The sequence below is a fragment of the Ictalurus furcatus genome, chromosome 22, assembly GCF_023375685.1.
Source record: "Ictalurus furcatus strain D&B chromosome 22, Billie_1.0, whole genome shotgun sequence".
In the NCBI taxonomy this organism is placed as follows: domain Eukaryota; kingdom Metazoa; phylum Chordata; class Actinopteri; order Siluriformes; family Ictaluridae; genus Ictalurus; species Ictalurus furcatus.
The window spans coordinates 14,945,000-14,960,280 of record NC_071276.1 but is presented as its reverse complement, the minus strand read 5'-3'; the positions used below and the strand labels follow the sequence as shown (position 1 = coordinate 14,960,280).

General features: G+C 40.4%; 1 protein-coding gene across 1 annotated transcript; it reads right to left on the bottom strand.

Moving 5' to 3' along the window:
* Nucleotides 1–2,525: 2,525 nt before the first annotated feature.
* vcp (valosin containing protein) lies at nucleotides 2,526–13,045 on the bottom strand. The gene is made up of 17 exons (XM_053610301.1): nucleotides 12,894–13,045; nucleotides 10,795–10,906; nucleotides 9,087–9,259; nucleotides 8,783–8,925; nucleotides 8,527–8,657; nucleotides 7,095–7,226; nucleotides 6,912–7,014; nucleotides 6,689–6,822; nucleotides 6,359–6,494; nucleotides 5,718–5,830; nucleotides 5,062–5,226; nucleotides 4,763–4,885; nucleotides 4,443–4,655; nucleotides 3,903–4,211; nucleotides 3,605–3,760; nucleotides 3,350–3,504; nucleotides 2,526–3,125 (listed from the first exon to the last, which is right to left on the bottom strand). Exons 1-17 carry the CDS (start codon nucleotides 12,908–12,910, stop codon nucleotides 3,020–3,022), a joined length of 2,421 nt encoding a protein of 806 aa, XP_053466276.1. The 5' UTR covers nucleotides 12,911–13,045; the 3' UTR covers nucleotides 2,526–3,019.
* Nucleotides 13,046–15,281: the final 2,236 nt, after the last annotated feature.

The window sequence follows — 15,281 nt, the reverse complement described above, 5'->3', positions numbered from 1 at the left end:
GCAGGTTCGCCTCACACATCCAAGGTCCTGCCACCGCCCTGTGTGTGCGGAGTTTGCATGTTCTTCCCGTGCTGCGGGGGTTTCCTCCGGTACTCCGGTTTCCTCCCCCAGTCCAAAGACATGCATGGTAGGCTGATTGGCATGTCTAAATTGTTCAGAGTGTATGAATGGGTGTGTGAATGTGTATGTGATTTGTCCTGCGATGGATTGGCACCCCGTCCAGGGTGTCCCCTGGCTTGTGCCCCATGCTCCCTGGGATAGGCTCCAGGTTCCCTGCGACCTAGTAAGGATAAGCAGTACAGAAAATGGATGGATGATACATGCAACATGTTCCAAAAAAGTTGGGACAGGGGCAATTTAGGACTAATAATGATGAGACAAATTGAAATAAGAAGGTGATGTGAAACAGGTGAGGCAATCGTCTAATCATCGTATATAAGGAGCCTCTATAAAGGCCTAGTCCTTCAAGAGCAAGGATGGGTCGAGGCTTGGCAATCTGCCAACAGATGCGTCAGTGAATAATCCAACACTTTGAGAACAACATTCCCCAAAGACAAATCGGTAGGATTTTGGGCATTTCACCTTCTACAGTGCACAATATATTTAAAAGATTCTATGAAGAATCCGGTCAAATCTCGATGCGTAAAGGGCAAGGCCAAAAACCACTTCTGAATGTGCCTAATCTCCAATCCCTCAGACATCACTGTCTTAAAACCCGTCATGAGTCTGTAATGGATATCCTGACATGGGCTCGGGAATACTTTGGTAATCCATTGTCAGTCAACACCATTCGCCGCTGCATCCACAGATGCAAGTTAAGGCTTTACTATGCAAAGCAGAAGCCATATATCAACACTCTCCAGAAACGCCGCAGACTTCTCTGGGCTTGATTTCATCTGAGATGGACAGTAGCACAGTGGAATTGTGTTTTGTGGTCTGACGAGTCGACATTTCAAATAGTTTTTGGACAAAACAGCTGTCGTGTTCTCCGGGCCAAAGAGGAAAAGGACCATCCGAGATGTTATCAGCGTCAGGTCCAAAAGCCAGCATCTGTCATGGTATGGGGGTGTGTCAGTGCCCATGGCATGGGTAACTTGCACATCTGTGAGGGCATCATTTATGCAGAAAGATATGTACACATTTTGGAGCAACATATGCTGCCATCCAGAGCAGGACAACACCAAACCACATTCTGACCGGATTACAAGCACATGGTTGTGTAAGCAGAGTGCGGGTGCTAGCATGGCCTGCTGCAGTCCTGACTTGTCTCCAATTGAGAATGTGTGGAGCATTATGAAGTGGAATATAATGCAACGAAGACCCTGTACAGTTGCACAGCTGAAGAAACGCATAATGGATGAATGGGGGAAAGTTCCGCTTGCTAAATTTAACCAACTGGTGTGTTAACTCAGCACCCAAACGCTTAATAAACGTTATAAAAAGAAAAGCTGATGTTACACACTGGTAAATAGTCGACTCTCCCAATTTTTTGGAGTGTGTTACAATCATCAGATTTGAATGTATACGAGTGTATATTTTCAAAAATACATTAAATTCACAAAATAAAACATCAAATAATGTGCTAATAATGTGTTTGCAATATAATACAGGGTGAATTGAATTTTCAAATGACTTTTTGCATTTTCCACTGTCCCAACCTTTTCGGAATTGTGGTTGTAGTAATTGTTCCGGTGCAGCTGAGCGCCCCCTGCAGGCAGGTTTCGTTCACATCAGGTACATTTTGTCATTCAACCCGTTGAGGAATATTGATTTTCCTGGCCCACCATGAAACACACACGTCTACACAGAGGACTGCATAATCCTTTAAGACAGGATGAGTGTGTAAAACTACCACCTAAATAATACACACGATGTAGGACATAAAATTTCGCTCCACCTTACCTTTCCGACAAAAAGCAGATGAATGATGGCCTCAGCACAAAGAGTGTGTTCACCTGGTTTAACTGGCATGCACTAGTCTCATTTATTATGCTAAAACAGGAAGCACTTAAATAATTAACAGCAATCCTGCCACATAATTCGAACAGATTGGCTTGTTTTAGGTCCCTCTCCAAATTTCCTAGGCATAGCCCTCTCCAATTCCTAGTGGCCACAAGTAAATCTATTTTAAAACATGCACAGAATGAACTTGTATTGTACATACATATACTAACATGCATTATGAAACATGAGAGATCATACATTCCACTGCTACAAGTTTATTCAATTGTCTATTTTTTTTTTTTTTTTTAAATTTACACTCTCGGCTGAACTTGTCTGTTTTAAACATAAATTAGTGATGGCATAGAAAAAGTTTCATTAACTATGATCATGCTTGAGGATCTTGGGTGGGAGATCAAGGATGGGAAAATATGATGGACTAAAATCACCTTTGGATCACTGAGTTGTAATTCAGCCCTCAGGATTTTATCATTAATTTAATAACCATTTAAACAAATTAAAAATACAATGTTTAAGTTGTGGTAGAACACAATATACACATACTCTAGACATTTGACATTGGGGCCATTTTGTGAACTTTATTATTATTTTTTTTTAACATTTTCAAACTTGTAATACATATGCTACATTCATAAAAAAAAAAAAATTAATTAGCAATTACTTTCCCCCCGCCCATTTTGTAATCTTTCAACAGGATAGCATTAAATCCTGTTGCTAAAGCTGCTTGTAAAGATTGAAATTAAGAACGAAATGAACGAAGCAGTTCTACCAGATGTATTTATTCGTTTCAACAGGCCCCCACCAACAGTACGTCAGGATCAAGGTTCTGCAGTAATAATCCCTTCACAAACCAGAGCAAAATACAAGCAGCTACATGATTTTTTTTTTCCAACAGGGAGAGGAGGGAAGAGGAGGAGGAGGATAATATATATATAAAAAAAAGGAAAAAACATCAAAGAAGCACAGAGTCCTAAAAATGTAGAATTTATCAGGTTTCATTTTTTGTACATGGTGGCCTGTACCGAAGAGATCAGCCATGTGGTCACATTTATTCGAATTATCCGTAAAGGTCATCGTCGTTGTCCTCATTGAAGACATTCCCTCCAGTGCCACCTGCAGAACCTTGGCTTGGTCCACCTCCTCCCTGATTACTGGAAGGGAATCTAAACGAGGATGAAACGTGGTCATTAATCTACTGAAACTGCTAATTAACTAGAAGAGCGACATATTAATCAGACTGCAGTTGAATATTTCAAAGGAAGAATTAAAAAGCACTACATTTTATTACTTGTTCCTATACTAATTACTTTCTTGACTTATGACTCCTACTATGAAATGAAAGACTTTCTCCAATGCAGTGACAAGCCGCTCTAGGAAAGGGTTTTACCTGAAACTGCCGAAGCCTCTGCTTTGCTGCAGGGTCTGTGCAAACATCTCGTATTTGCGGATGTCGTTGTCACTGACGGAGCGACGGGCGAAACGCATGGCCTCCTCAAAGTGGTCCTTCCTGATCTCGGGCACTGGGTCATCCTCCTCCACTTCCTGAATAGAAACAAAGGCAGAAGAATGTGCATAACTGCTAAAAGCCCAAAAAGAACACAGAATTAATCACAATATATAAAAAAAAGAAAACATAACCTACCATGGCTGATGGGTTCGTCTGCCTCTCACGTTCCCTCCTGATCTCGTTCTCGATGGACTCACGAATAGCCAGTTTGCAGGCTCGCTGGCAAACCTCTGTCAAGTCAGCACCAGAGAAGCCATTGGTCATCTTGGCCAGGAAGTCCAGGTCTACATCCTGGAGTGAAAGAACGTAAAATGTTACAAAAATATACTTGCGAAGACTCACAACCTTGCTTCAGCACAACATATTTTAATCTTTGGTATCATTTAAACCATGCATGATGAATAAAGCCCTGAATAATGGTCATTTTATGAACCTTGGCGATTGGAGACTTCCTGAGGTTAGCTTTAAGAATGGCCATGCGGGATTTCTCATCGGGCAGAGGGATGTAGATAAGCTGGTCCAGACGGCCAGGCCTGAGGATGGCAGGGTCAATTATATCCGGTCTGTTGGTGGCGCCAATGATGAAGACGTTCTTCTTGCTGGACATGCCGTCCATCTCAGTCAGGATCTGGTTTATGACGCGGTCGGCCGCTCCACCGCCGTCACCCGCGCTTCCACCACGGGCTTTAGCAATGGAGTCCAGCTCATCAAAGAAGAGCACGCATGGGGCAGCTTGACGAGCCTGCCGAAGACATAATATAGGATACATTTTATACAAGCTAAAAGTCACTCCACCAGTCACTAAGGATAAAGGAATCGAGGTAAACTTTATTTTAATAAACGTACTAGGATGCAGTGCTAGTCTTAAATTAATGCACAAGTTAACACACTTATGAGCTAGAATAATTTTGAGTAGGCTTTACAGCTTTACTACACACCTTCACCCTCTAGATGCTTTTTAAGTTTCTCTCACCTTATCGAAGATCTCACGAACATTAGCCTCAGACTCTCCAAACCACATGGTTAGCAGTTCAGGGCCTTTGATGGAAATGAAGTTGGCCTGGCACTCATTGGCAATGGCCTTGGCCAAGAGGGTTTTACCACAACCTGGCGGACCATAGAACAACACACCCTTGGATGGAGTCATACCAAACTTCAGGAATTTGTCTGGATGCTCCACTGGGTACTGAAAGGAATAAGAGAAAGATTACACTCCCAGACAAAAAAGTTATTAGTTTTGAGTCCCAAGAACCTGTATGGAGTTTGATACAAGCTGGAGGTAAACTGGATTACCTGCACCAGTTCCTGCAGTTCTCTCTTGACATCATCCAGTCCACCAATGTCCTCCCAGCTGATGTTGGGCACTTCCACAACAGTCTCGCGCAGAGCCGATGGGTTGCTCTGGCTCAGGGCCCACTGAAAAGCAATACCAAATACTTAATTTGAGTGTACATATATATTATTTAACCCATTTTTTAAATGGATAGGTCATTTCTTGAACATAGTACAGATTACAGTACACACTCAATTGTGCAAAAAAGAAAAAAAAAGAAGAAGAAGAAAAAAAAAATAAATAATAGGTGTGTTCATACCCTGAAGTCATCCATGGTGACAGCCAGGGAGTTCATGACCTCTGCGTCAATCGTCTCGTCCTCCAGGTCAATGAGGTCCATCTTCTTGCGGATGGCCTGCAGTGCAGCCTCTGAGCACAGGGCAGCCAAATCAGCACCCACATGACCATGGGTCTCGTTGGCAACCTGAATACCACACATCATCGATTAGCAGTGAAATCACCGATTACTCATAACACAGAACTAGAAGTTACACAACTGGCTGGTGTGTTTGGTACGATTCAACTGTTTATACACAAATACAACCACAAGTAAATGAAAAGCGTACAATTAACAAGTCCATAGCCGACTGCCAAGAGCTCTGCTAATAGTGATACTGAGACAAGTGTAAAGACAGAAATGTACTTTAGTTGTGGACAAACAGAGCAGCCCAGTTTGCCCATTTAAAAAAAAAGAAAAACAATAAAATAGATACAAATTGACAATAAAAAAAATAGCTTGGAACAACCAAGCTCAATTTTCATTCACCATAAAAATGACAAAGATCCTGGCTTAAATAAACTCCTTTAAAAAGGTATTTTTGTGCATCAGTCATATTAAAAATGGAATTCTCTGTAAATGCAAATGGCTTCCCAATATATTCACTCGGAGTGGACAAGACAGGACAAGACACAAACCTGTTCCAGATCAACATCATCAGCCAGCTTCATGTTCTTAGTGTGGATCTGCAGGATTTCCAGTCTTCCTGTGGCATCAGGAATACCAATGTCCACCTCTCTGTCAAAGCGGCCTGTAAGAGGAGAGAATAAATCATTGACGTCCTTTAATAAAATTGTAGTATTTTAAATAAACAAGGCTATTCGAGCTTGAAATCATTGGAACACATCAGGCTTCTAACTTTAGTCACATGTAACTTCATTCCTTTAAAAACACACTCAATTAATTTGAACACAGAGAGAAAGAAAATACACAAAGGCATGAGGGGAATTTCATGAAGTTACTCAGAACTTCCTTTACCAGTCTACAGATTAAAAGGATAGTCATTTCCTTTAGACACTTTTCATAGAAGATATCCAGGCCTTGAGATCAAAAACAAACCACAATAAATTTTAAAAACCATCAACAAATCACATCCAACATTTATCTTTGTAAATTACTGCCTGTAGCCCATCTGTTATAATGTACAATATTACATCGTAGCAAATCAGTGCAAAAGGTACCACCATAAGGCCAGTATTAAGCAGAAATTATTTGGATGGCACACAAGTTGATGAAAAGATGAACAAAAGATCTTTAAAAAGTCTTCCAGTGAGCTCACCGAATCGCCTGAGAGCTGGGTCAATGCTGTTGGGTCTGTTGGTGGCAGCCATGACGATCACGTGAGCCCGCTGCTTCAGTCCATCCATCAGGGTGAGCAGCTGAGACACGATGCGCCTCTCTACCTCACCGTGAGTCTGAGGAGACAGAGGGATCAGATTTCTGCACCACAAACCTCCCACTGCTCAATACAGGACCACAAAACCCAGCCCTCCATTGAAACTCAAAGCCTTTTTCAGCGTTTTCGACACTGAGAAAGACAAATAGTAGTCTAGGAATGTATTTCGTCACCAGTGAAGGCAATAGTTTGCCCAACATTACAGTTTCTCACCTTCTCTCTCTTAGGTGCAATAGCATCCAGTTCATCAATGAAGATGATGGCAGGAGCGTTTTTCTCGGCTTCTTCAAAAGCTTTACGCAGGTTGCTCTCAGACTCACCAGCCAGTTTACTCATAATTTCAGGGCCTATGGAGGTGAGAACATAATGACATGGCAATATCTACAAGATTAATCCCCTTTAAATTAGAATTCAAGGTTCCTAACGGTCGTATTACCGTTGATCAGGAAGAAGAATGCTCCAGTTTCGTTTGCGACAGCGCGAGCAATCAGAGTTTTTCCAGTTCCGGGGGGTCCGTACAGAAGAATACCACGGGGAGGCTGAATCATGGAATAAATCAGTTAAGAAAATCGCTCGAATCCGAGATCGAACCTGTGTCTTGCAATGCACAATTCCTTACTTTCACGCCAATGGCCTTGAAGAGTGCTGGGTGCCTGAGTGGCAGCTCCACCATTTCTTTGATCTGAGCCAGCTGCTTCCTCACACCTCCAATGTCATCGTAGCCGACTTCATTCAGAGATTCTTCTTCGTCCTGTCGACACACATCCCATTTGTGTTTAATGCTGCTCTTACATTTACAAATATCAGCTCAAATACATAAGATCGTATTCCACTATTGCTGACAAACACCTTACAATACACAACACCCTACAAAAAAGCAAAGCTTGCCGCAGAAAAGAAAGCGCTCAACAAGGAGCAGGTCCTAGCAGTGTGGCGTCTTAGCAACGAGGAGGCCTGAGAAATCCAGAGGTTTGAAAAATGATGCCAGATTTGTTTTGCTTTTGGTTGACATTTTTATTTTACACCCAGGGAATTTCCCCAGTGTGGGATCAATAAAGATTTTATCTTGCTTCGTAAAGTAGCAGTAAAACAGACATGAAAAGATGGACCTCAAAAACACACTGACTGTCCGGGTTCACCTGTAATCGTTGTTTGCCTGCTTTAAAAATGTAAAAAAAAAATAAAAAATTGCTCGTGCGCAAACCTTTGATCCGTTGCCTACAAAGATTTATGATCTGGTAGTAGGTGCATAACGAGGTGCTTGGAACAAAAGCCTTAATCCTCAAGGCTGCTTTCTGAATTATGATGTTAAATAGTGAAGAAAAAACAAAACAAAACAAAAAAAAACACTAATTTGTGTTTAAGATGGGTATTGGTTAGAGATTTTGACTGGCTGGCCCCAGACTACTGTGGTTAAAATACTATTACTTACTTTATATTTTTAGGACAATTCATGTGTTCTCACAGATCTACGAAATCTAGGATAGTATTAATACCCTGATAACATACTGCAACAGTCCCCCCAAAAAAAGGATGTTCCTGCAGAGCACAATGCCATTAGAGATAATCTGTTGTTTCCATTCAATGCAAAATGTTCTAGACAGTCAAATACCTGGGGTGCAGTCTAAAAATTATAGCAGTGTCAGCATTACAGCAGTCTTCAAGCATGAGAATGCCCATACAACAACTGAAACTGACCAGTGTTGTCACAGAATAAGTAAAAAGATAAAACAAAATAAAAATTTAAAGAAAAAATAAATTAATTGTGTAATATTACACAATGTTTACCAACCTGCCTATCCGTTACTGGTAAGAACAACAACAAGAACCTATCAAATGCCTTTGGTTCTTTCTTACTCTTCACTTCTCACAACTCTCTACTACTAAAATGTTATGTGGGTTCCCTGCATCTTTCCTAGAGAACATGGGCTTAGGTTCTAGTACACGCAGCTCTAATATTCAGGGGGGGTAAATATCCTAAACTATGGTCAAGAATTTATGCTTTAATATGGTGTGGAGATGTAGATCCTGAACTTGTACACTACCCTTACCTCACGCTTAATAGGTTCTCCTTCACAGTGAATGACAGTGTCTGGAGCCACTATACAGTAAGGGCTAGGATCAGTCTCCACCACTTTAAACTCAACAGCACGCATGCCTCCTCTTACAAGGAAGATATCACCTATTGGGGGATAAAAAAAAAAGGAAACATCAAAATTACACCACTACAAAACATGCAATTGTGTGTAAAGAGAAGTCAACAAAATTCATTCCTTTAAATGCATAAAATAAAAACAAAATTTTTACCTTTACGGATTGGCCGGTAAGCCTCTAGGAAGTAAGGCTTCAGGTACACCTCAAATAAGTTGCCAGTGATTCCCTCCACTGTGTCATCAATGGGCAGAACATGGATGCGTTTCCCATACTTCACATCTGGGCATGGCTGAATGCTAATGAATAAAGGTGTTAAAAATTTTAAAAACCTAGGGAGTTTATGCACAAAGGATATTTTTACACATCTATCTCAGTCTCTGGATTAAGGTTTTCAACTGTAGTATTGTAATACCCTAAAACTTACTGAAGATTATTTATTAATAGACAACAGTGTTACCTGATGACATCTCCGAGACGAACCCTGAGGTTATTGCGCACCACCCTGTTCATGCGCACTTTCTCATCAGAGCAGCTATCGTCAGACAGTACGATGCAAACCGTCTCCCTCCTTTTCTTGCCCTTCAGCAGCACAGTGTCCCCCCTGAAAAGCTGAAGCTCGTCCATCTTGGCCTGCAAATGTGACACATTACATGAAAAAATCAGAGGCCCGGTTAACACTTGGTATGAACATGCACCTAAGGTGATCTGATCACAAGTGGAAAAAGCTTGCTGTTTACGTTCTGCGCTTTCATCCAGTCTCCAGTGACTGTGATCAGATTTCATGACTAAGCACTCCTTTAGTTTGTCTGTAAGGATGTGTAGTAATTTAAGCAAATTTTGAAATAAATCGTTTTTGCAAGTGTGGATTTAATGGGGAGAGATTTTTTTTTTTACTCTTGCTTAAATAAATTTGTAAAAAGGCAAAATGCACTTTTACTTCATTACATTCATATATGATACATTTTTGCTCCGTGGCTGAAACCTAAATGGTGTGTCTAATGGGCATATAACCCAGGTTCTGCAACATCATCATATCATAACATACTGAGTGAGCTTATATTATTGAGTGAAATTTAAAGCCATTTTGGGATTGCCTAACTAGGTGTTGAGGTGCTTAACAAATATTCCTGCACGAAGCTAACAGATTACCATGGGCAAAAAAACAAACTACTATGTTAGAATTAAAATATTTAGTGTTTAATATGAGTATTAATTAATCTTTTTTGGCACTTTTTTATTTTATTTTCTTGGCAGACAAAGCAAACATAAGCAGTAGTGCTACTTCACTAGTATGAAAACTATGAACAGGCAATATACCAATATCAATTTAAGAATTAAAATGATTGTATCCCTGTGGTTTATTGGTCCTTTTAATGGACAAGAAGCAGTTTTAGTGGGGAAAGTTTTTTTGGATGCATCAGGATGCACTAGCAGTAATGTTTTGCTGCCATACGAGTCCCTGATCAGATCACTGTACATCCCCAAGAAACATCTGACGCACATGCACTTAGCGCGGTCCACTTGCGATTGGATCACCTAAGACGGGTGTTAAAGTCCCGTGAAGTGCCTTTAAAAGCACAGTAATATTAGATGTGCTGACGTAATTTCCACTGAAACAGTAAGTCAGGGCGGGACATCGATTGGCTCCTCTCCATTTTAAATAGCCAATAGCATTTAGCTTACCCCACAGCCCAGGCTAAGCTGTACTTGACAATTAGTACCATGGAAAAATGTCTGTCACAAAGTCGTGAGCTAGCACAAATATCTCCTTCTTCAAAGTGAATGAACTCAAGCCATTTCCTTCTTAACCAACTTAGCTATAAAACGCGCACGTTCGGACAGCAAGACACGTTTACGACCCACTCTTGCTGATATGATTTCTCTCGCTCAACAACAGCAACGTTGGCAAGGTGATATTTATAACGGTGGGGACGGGATGCGTCAGATTCTACAGAGCATTTGATTGGAGAGAAAATTTGATGAGAAATTGAAGTGCAGAATGATGTCACCAAAAACGCTGATCCGTATTTGTGGTAGAGAAAGACTGTAAATTTTGAATGCATATATCTTCTAAGTGCAAATTGTGTCATCGTTTTGGATCACACTCACTTATAGATCTTAAGACTAACAATCATACTTAAAGCCAGAAAACTTTAAGGGCATACCTGAGAGAGCGAGACCACACTGTTATCTTCATTGATGGATTCATCAACGATCAACCTGTTGGGTCTGTTCTTTTGTTTTAGAATGGCAGTAGAAAGATCATCATTTTTAGATCTGTGGAGTGCAAAAGGGTATAGAATCAATATTTCTCACATACTAGCCAACAAACAATTATATAAATAAACAAATACAATTATATAAACGTATTTCATTAAAACCAAAAATGAAAGTCACGACTATTTAAACAAACAAAAAAAGCTGTTGAATTTTCAGTCGTCAATTCATTAAAATGCACAAGCTTAGGTTTTTCATTTAAAACAAAAACCGCTGTGTAAAATACACATGTGGCACAAGCACAGCTGTTTTATCTAGATCGTGCTCGACTCTAGACTTTTCTACTCGCGAGCTCCCGATCTTTTCGGTGAATCAGATCCTTTGACTCGGTTCAGCGATTTAAAACCGATTTCCAAACGAATAATGACCATCTTCCCCCGGAAAAAAAAAAAAAAAGTTTGCGGCATTGACAGCTGATTGTTATTCTTTCCCTAATTATTGCTGATGTTCTTTGGTCATATTTCTTTCCATACGATGTAATTAATTAAATATCACCACTGTAACTGCTTTCAGCTCTGTCTGTACTTCATTAAAAAAAAGTAATATCGATTAACATGCAGCAATATGATCCTCTTTGTTCCTCATGCTGTCTCATTTACACAGCAGGAATTCAAAACGTACATCTATCCATTCACAGTAACATCTCAACAGCTCATCTGTTGAGGTAATTACTGATTAAATTACACTGGACAAAAAAAATTACACATCCGGAAACAAAAAGAGCTTCAGGAGATCGGCTTCTGATATATCGTTCCGGAGCGAGTCGATTCTTCTGAGTGACAGTTGAGAGTCTGCTCGTAAGTGAAAGACACACGAATCGTTTGTAAAGTAGCCCGTCTCCTACACACCGGGCTGAATTGCGCAGCAAACCTATACACCGGCTAATCACCGCAATAATCACCAACAGACTGGTTATTGGTCTGGCTAATAAATAAATAAATAAATCTGTAACACGTACAAAAACACGTTAGACTGTGCTATACTACACACCCGGGCTTAATTAACTATAGAAATTCAGTAACAGACCTAGAGGTAGCGAGGCCGTCTTGTGTGAACAACAGTGTCAACAGCTAGCAAGTGTTAGCATTAGCTATAGCGTTAACGAGCCTATTCAGAACGCATGAATTAGTAATAAATAACGTGATATTAACGCGACATGAACGTGTAAATCCAACTGCAAGAAGGCCAACTATACTGAACTATTATGAGCTACTTTCCATCTACGAGCTATATTAGTACACTAGCCATGTCCGCTGTCCGAATGACACAGCAAATGCTTCTACTTGAACCTAACGCGAGCTACAGCAGCTAACAATACCCACACTGAGGTAGAAAAACAGCCAGGTTTAGTTTGAAAATGGAGCCGGTTAAACTGTTTTGGCGAACAGAATAATTTAGCGCAATAAACTTGACGCTTTTAATATGGATCTGGTCAAATTAGCGACCGGTTGGTTTGTTGAATTAAAACACCACAAGCGGGGTTAACGCGAGAGAGCTAGTGAACGTACAAAAACACAGCTGGTTGGTGTATGTAAAAATATATTTATCAGAAGTAATATAAATGTATGTTCTGTTGTTCGCACATTTTGAGAGACAGTTAAACAATGACTTCTCGGTTGACAAACATGCTTAATGCCGGTAGGCCGAAGCCTTACCCAGAGAATGACTCAGTATGGTCTGTTAGCTTAAAAAAAAAAAAGCTAATCAAGCTAGCGCGTTAACGGCCCAGAGCTAGCAAGCTAGGTTTACAAAAGAACGCAGGGTCACAAGTATGAAAAATGAAAACATTTTATTATCTACATATAAAGCTATATTACATGCTGCATTATTTTTTAGATGAGCTGGCTGTTTTAACTGATCAGTCCTCGCCATCACCAGCTCCGCTAGCTAGCTCTGGGCTAGAGGCTAAACTGCGACGGTTGCTAACGAACTTGCTAAATAACAGTTAAATATACACACACAGCAACACACTGTTCGTTTTACTTACTCTCCACCCGAAGCCATCCTCCACGTAAGCCGCTATAAATAATATGTAGAAAAAGTAGCTTTCTTAAAGCGTTAACTTCCAACCGGCCGCACAGCACTTCACCTCTGACTGGAATAAAGTTGGTTTGACGTTGGACGTTCGATATTCACGGATATGCGGAAATTAAGGGACCGTCAATAAAGTTACATACGACATTGTTAAACACGTTTCTAACTTCAATAGCATTTGAAGGGAATGACTTACAGTCACACAACCAATTGTAAAGTGTTCATCTAGGTGTCAGTTATAATGCACACCTCTTAGATTTTTGATATTTAACAAAATAAGCTATTAAATCATATGTAAATATTGCCATGTATTTCACTACCGAATGAGCTCATACACAAACTAGCCACAACCAACTGTAAAGTGTTCATCTAGGTGTCAGGTATGACGCACACCTTTTAGATTTATGATATTTAACTAAATAAACTATTAAATCATATGTGAATATTGCCATGTATGCTATTGTAATGCTATTGTAGTTAGAAACGTGTTTAACAATGTCGTATGTAACTTTAGAGATGGTCCCTTAATTTCAGCATATCTGAATATCGAACGTCCAACGTCAAACCAACTTTATTCCAGTCTGGAATAAAGTTGGTTTGATGTTGGACAGTCATATTTTATATGGAACGTTTTTATTTTATTGATATTTTAAATATCGGACGTTCGATATTTAATAGCTTATTTTAATAAATATCAAAAATCTAAAAGGTGTGCATCATACCTGACACCTAGATGAACACTTTACAGTTGGTTGTGTGACTGTAGGGGCACACGGTGGCTTAGTGGTTAGCATGTTCGCCTCACACCTCCAGGGTTGGGGGTTTGATTCTTACTGTGGGAGGAGTTTGCATGTTCTCCCTGAGGGGGTTTCCTCCCCCAGTCCAAATACATGCATGATAGGCTGATTGGCATGTCCAAAGTGTCGGTAGTATATGAATGTGAATGTGTATGTGTATGAATGTGTATGTGATTGCCCTGCGATGGATTGGCACCCTGTCCAGGGTGTACCCCGCCTTCTGCCCCATGCTCCCAGGGATAGGCTCCAGGTTTCCCCATGACCCTGAAGAGGATAAGCGGTATAGAAGATGGATGTGTGATTGAAGTCATTCCCTTCAAATGCTATTGAAGTTAGAAATGTGTATAATAATGTCGTATGTAACTTTACAGACGGTCCCTTAATTTCCGCATATCTGCGAATATCGAAGGTCCAACGTCAAACCAACTTTATGCCAGTTTACCTCTGCACTGGATTTCAAAACGTCAGCTTAGCTTGCTAACATCATCTACGTAAAGTAATTTGCACGCCCACCGATTGATGAACTAATCAGAGACACGAGTCAAGTGGGAAAATCAGCCAATCAGAGGGCGCCGATAACAGCGCTGAGCAATCACTGGGTCAAGTCAAGAGTAAGCTAGAGTAACAATTTTAATGGAAGGCTGACGGCTTCAGGTCAGGGTTTTAAAGATGTCAACATCACCACCGCTGTAACACAAAGGACCTAGCACGAAAATTTGAGCTAATCCGTCGTCTTTAGCTCTCCATCACTCATGCAAATAAAATAAAAATATTGCGGTTGAACTTTTTGAAGCTGTCCGTTTGTACACGTCGTTTCTTCACAGAAAGCCAAAAATGTGTGGACACCTGAACATCACACTCATATGTGGTTCTTACCCAAACTGTTGCAATAGTTTCCCTTCACTGGAATTAAGAGACCCAAACCTGCTCCAGCATGACAATGCCCCTGTGCACAAAGCGAGCTCTATGAAGACATGGTTTGAGAAGGTTGGAGTGGAAGAACTTGAGTGTCCTCCACAGAACCCTTACCTCAACCACGGAACCCTGACCTCACTAATGCTCTTGTAGCTGAAAGAACACTAATCCCCACAGCCACACTGCAAAATCTAGTGGAAAGCCATCCCAAAAGACCAGAGGTTATTATAACAGTAAAGGGGGATTAAATCTGGAATGGGATGTTCAAAATGCACATACAGGTGTCCACATACTTTTGGACATAACGTGTATATGTATAACTCACTAGCAAGTGCATTCAGTTTAATAATAACTACAGCGGAATATTAAGTGGCTCCCTTTACCAAACTTACACCTGCTACTGAAGTTATTTCATAATAAAAAGTATGTATATACGATAAATAGTAACAATAAATAATCTTTAAACAGAGAACAAGGCATGCAGAGATTCTACTTTTTCCATTTTTGATACAATGCTGCTAAGAGTTCTTGGTATCAGGTGATGCCCAAATCTCAATTCCTGTCCACTTAGTAACCCAGTATATAGACCCTTATGACGATATGCCATGTGCCCTGTATTCTAACCCCAA

Coding starts and splice junctions, on each gene's coding strand:
- vcp (XM_053610301.1), bottom strand. Junction 3,761..3,902: donor GGAAGTCTCCAATCGCCAAG/GTTCATAAAATG, acceptor CTTTCACTCCAG/GATGTAGACCTGGACTTCCT. Junction 3,126..3,349: donor AGAGGCTTCGGCAGTTTCAG/GTAAAACCCTTT, acceptor ATCCTCGTTTAG/ATTCCCTTCCAGTAATCAGG.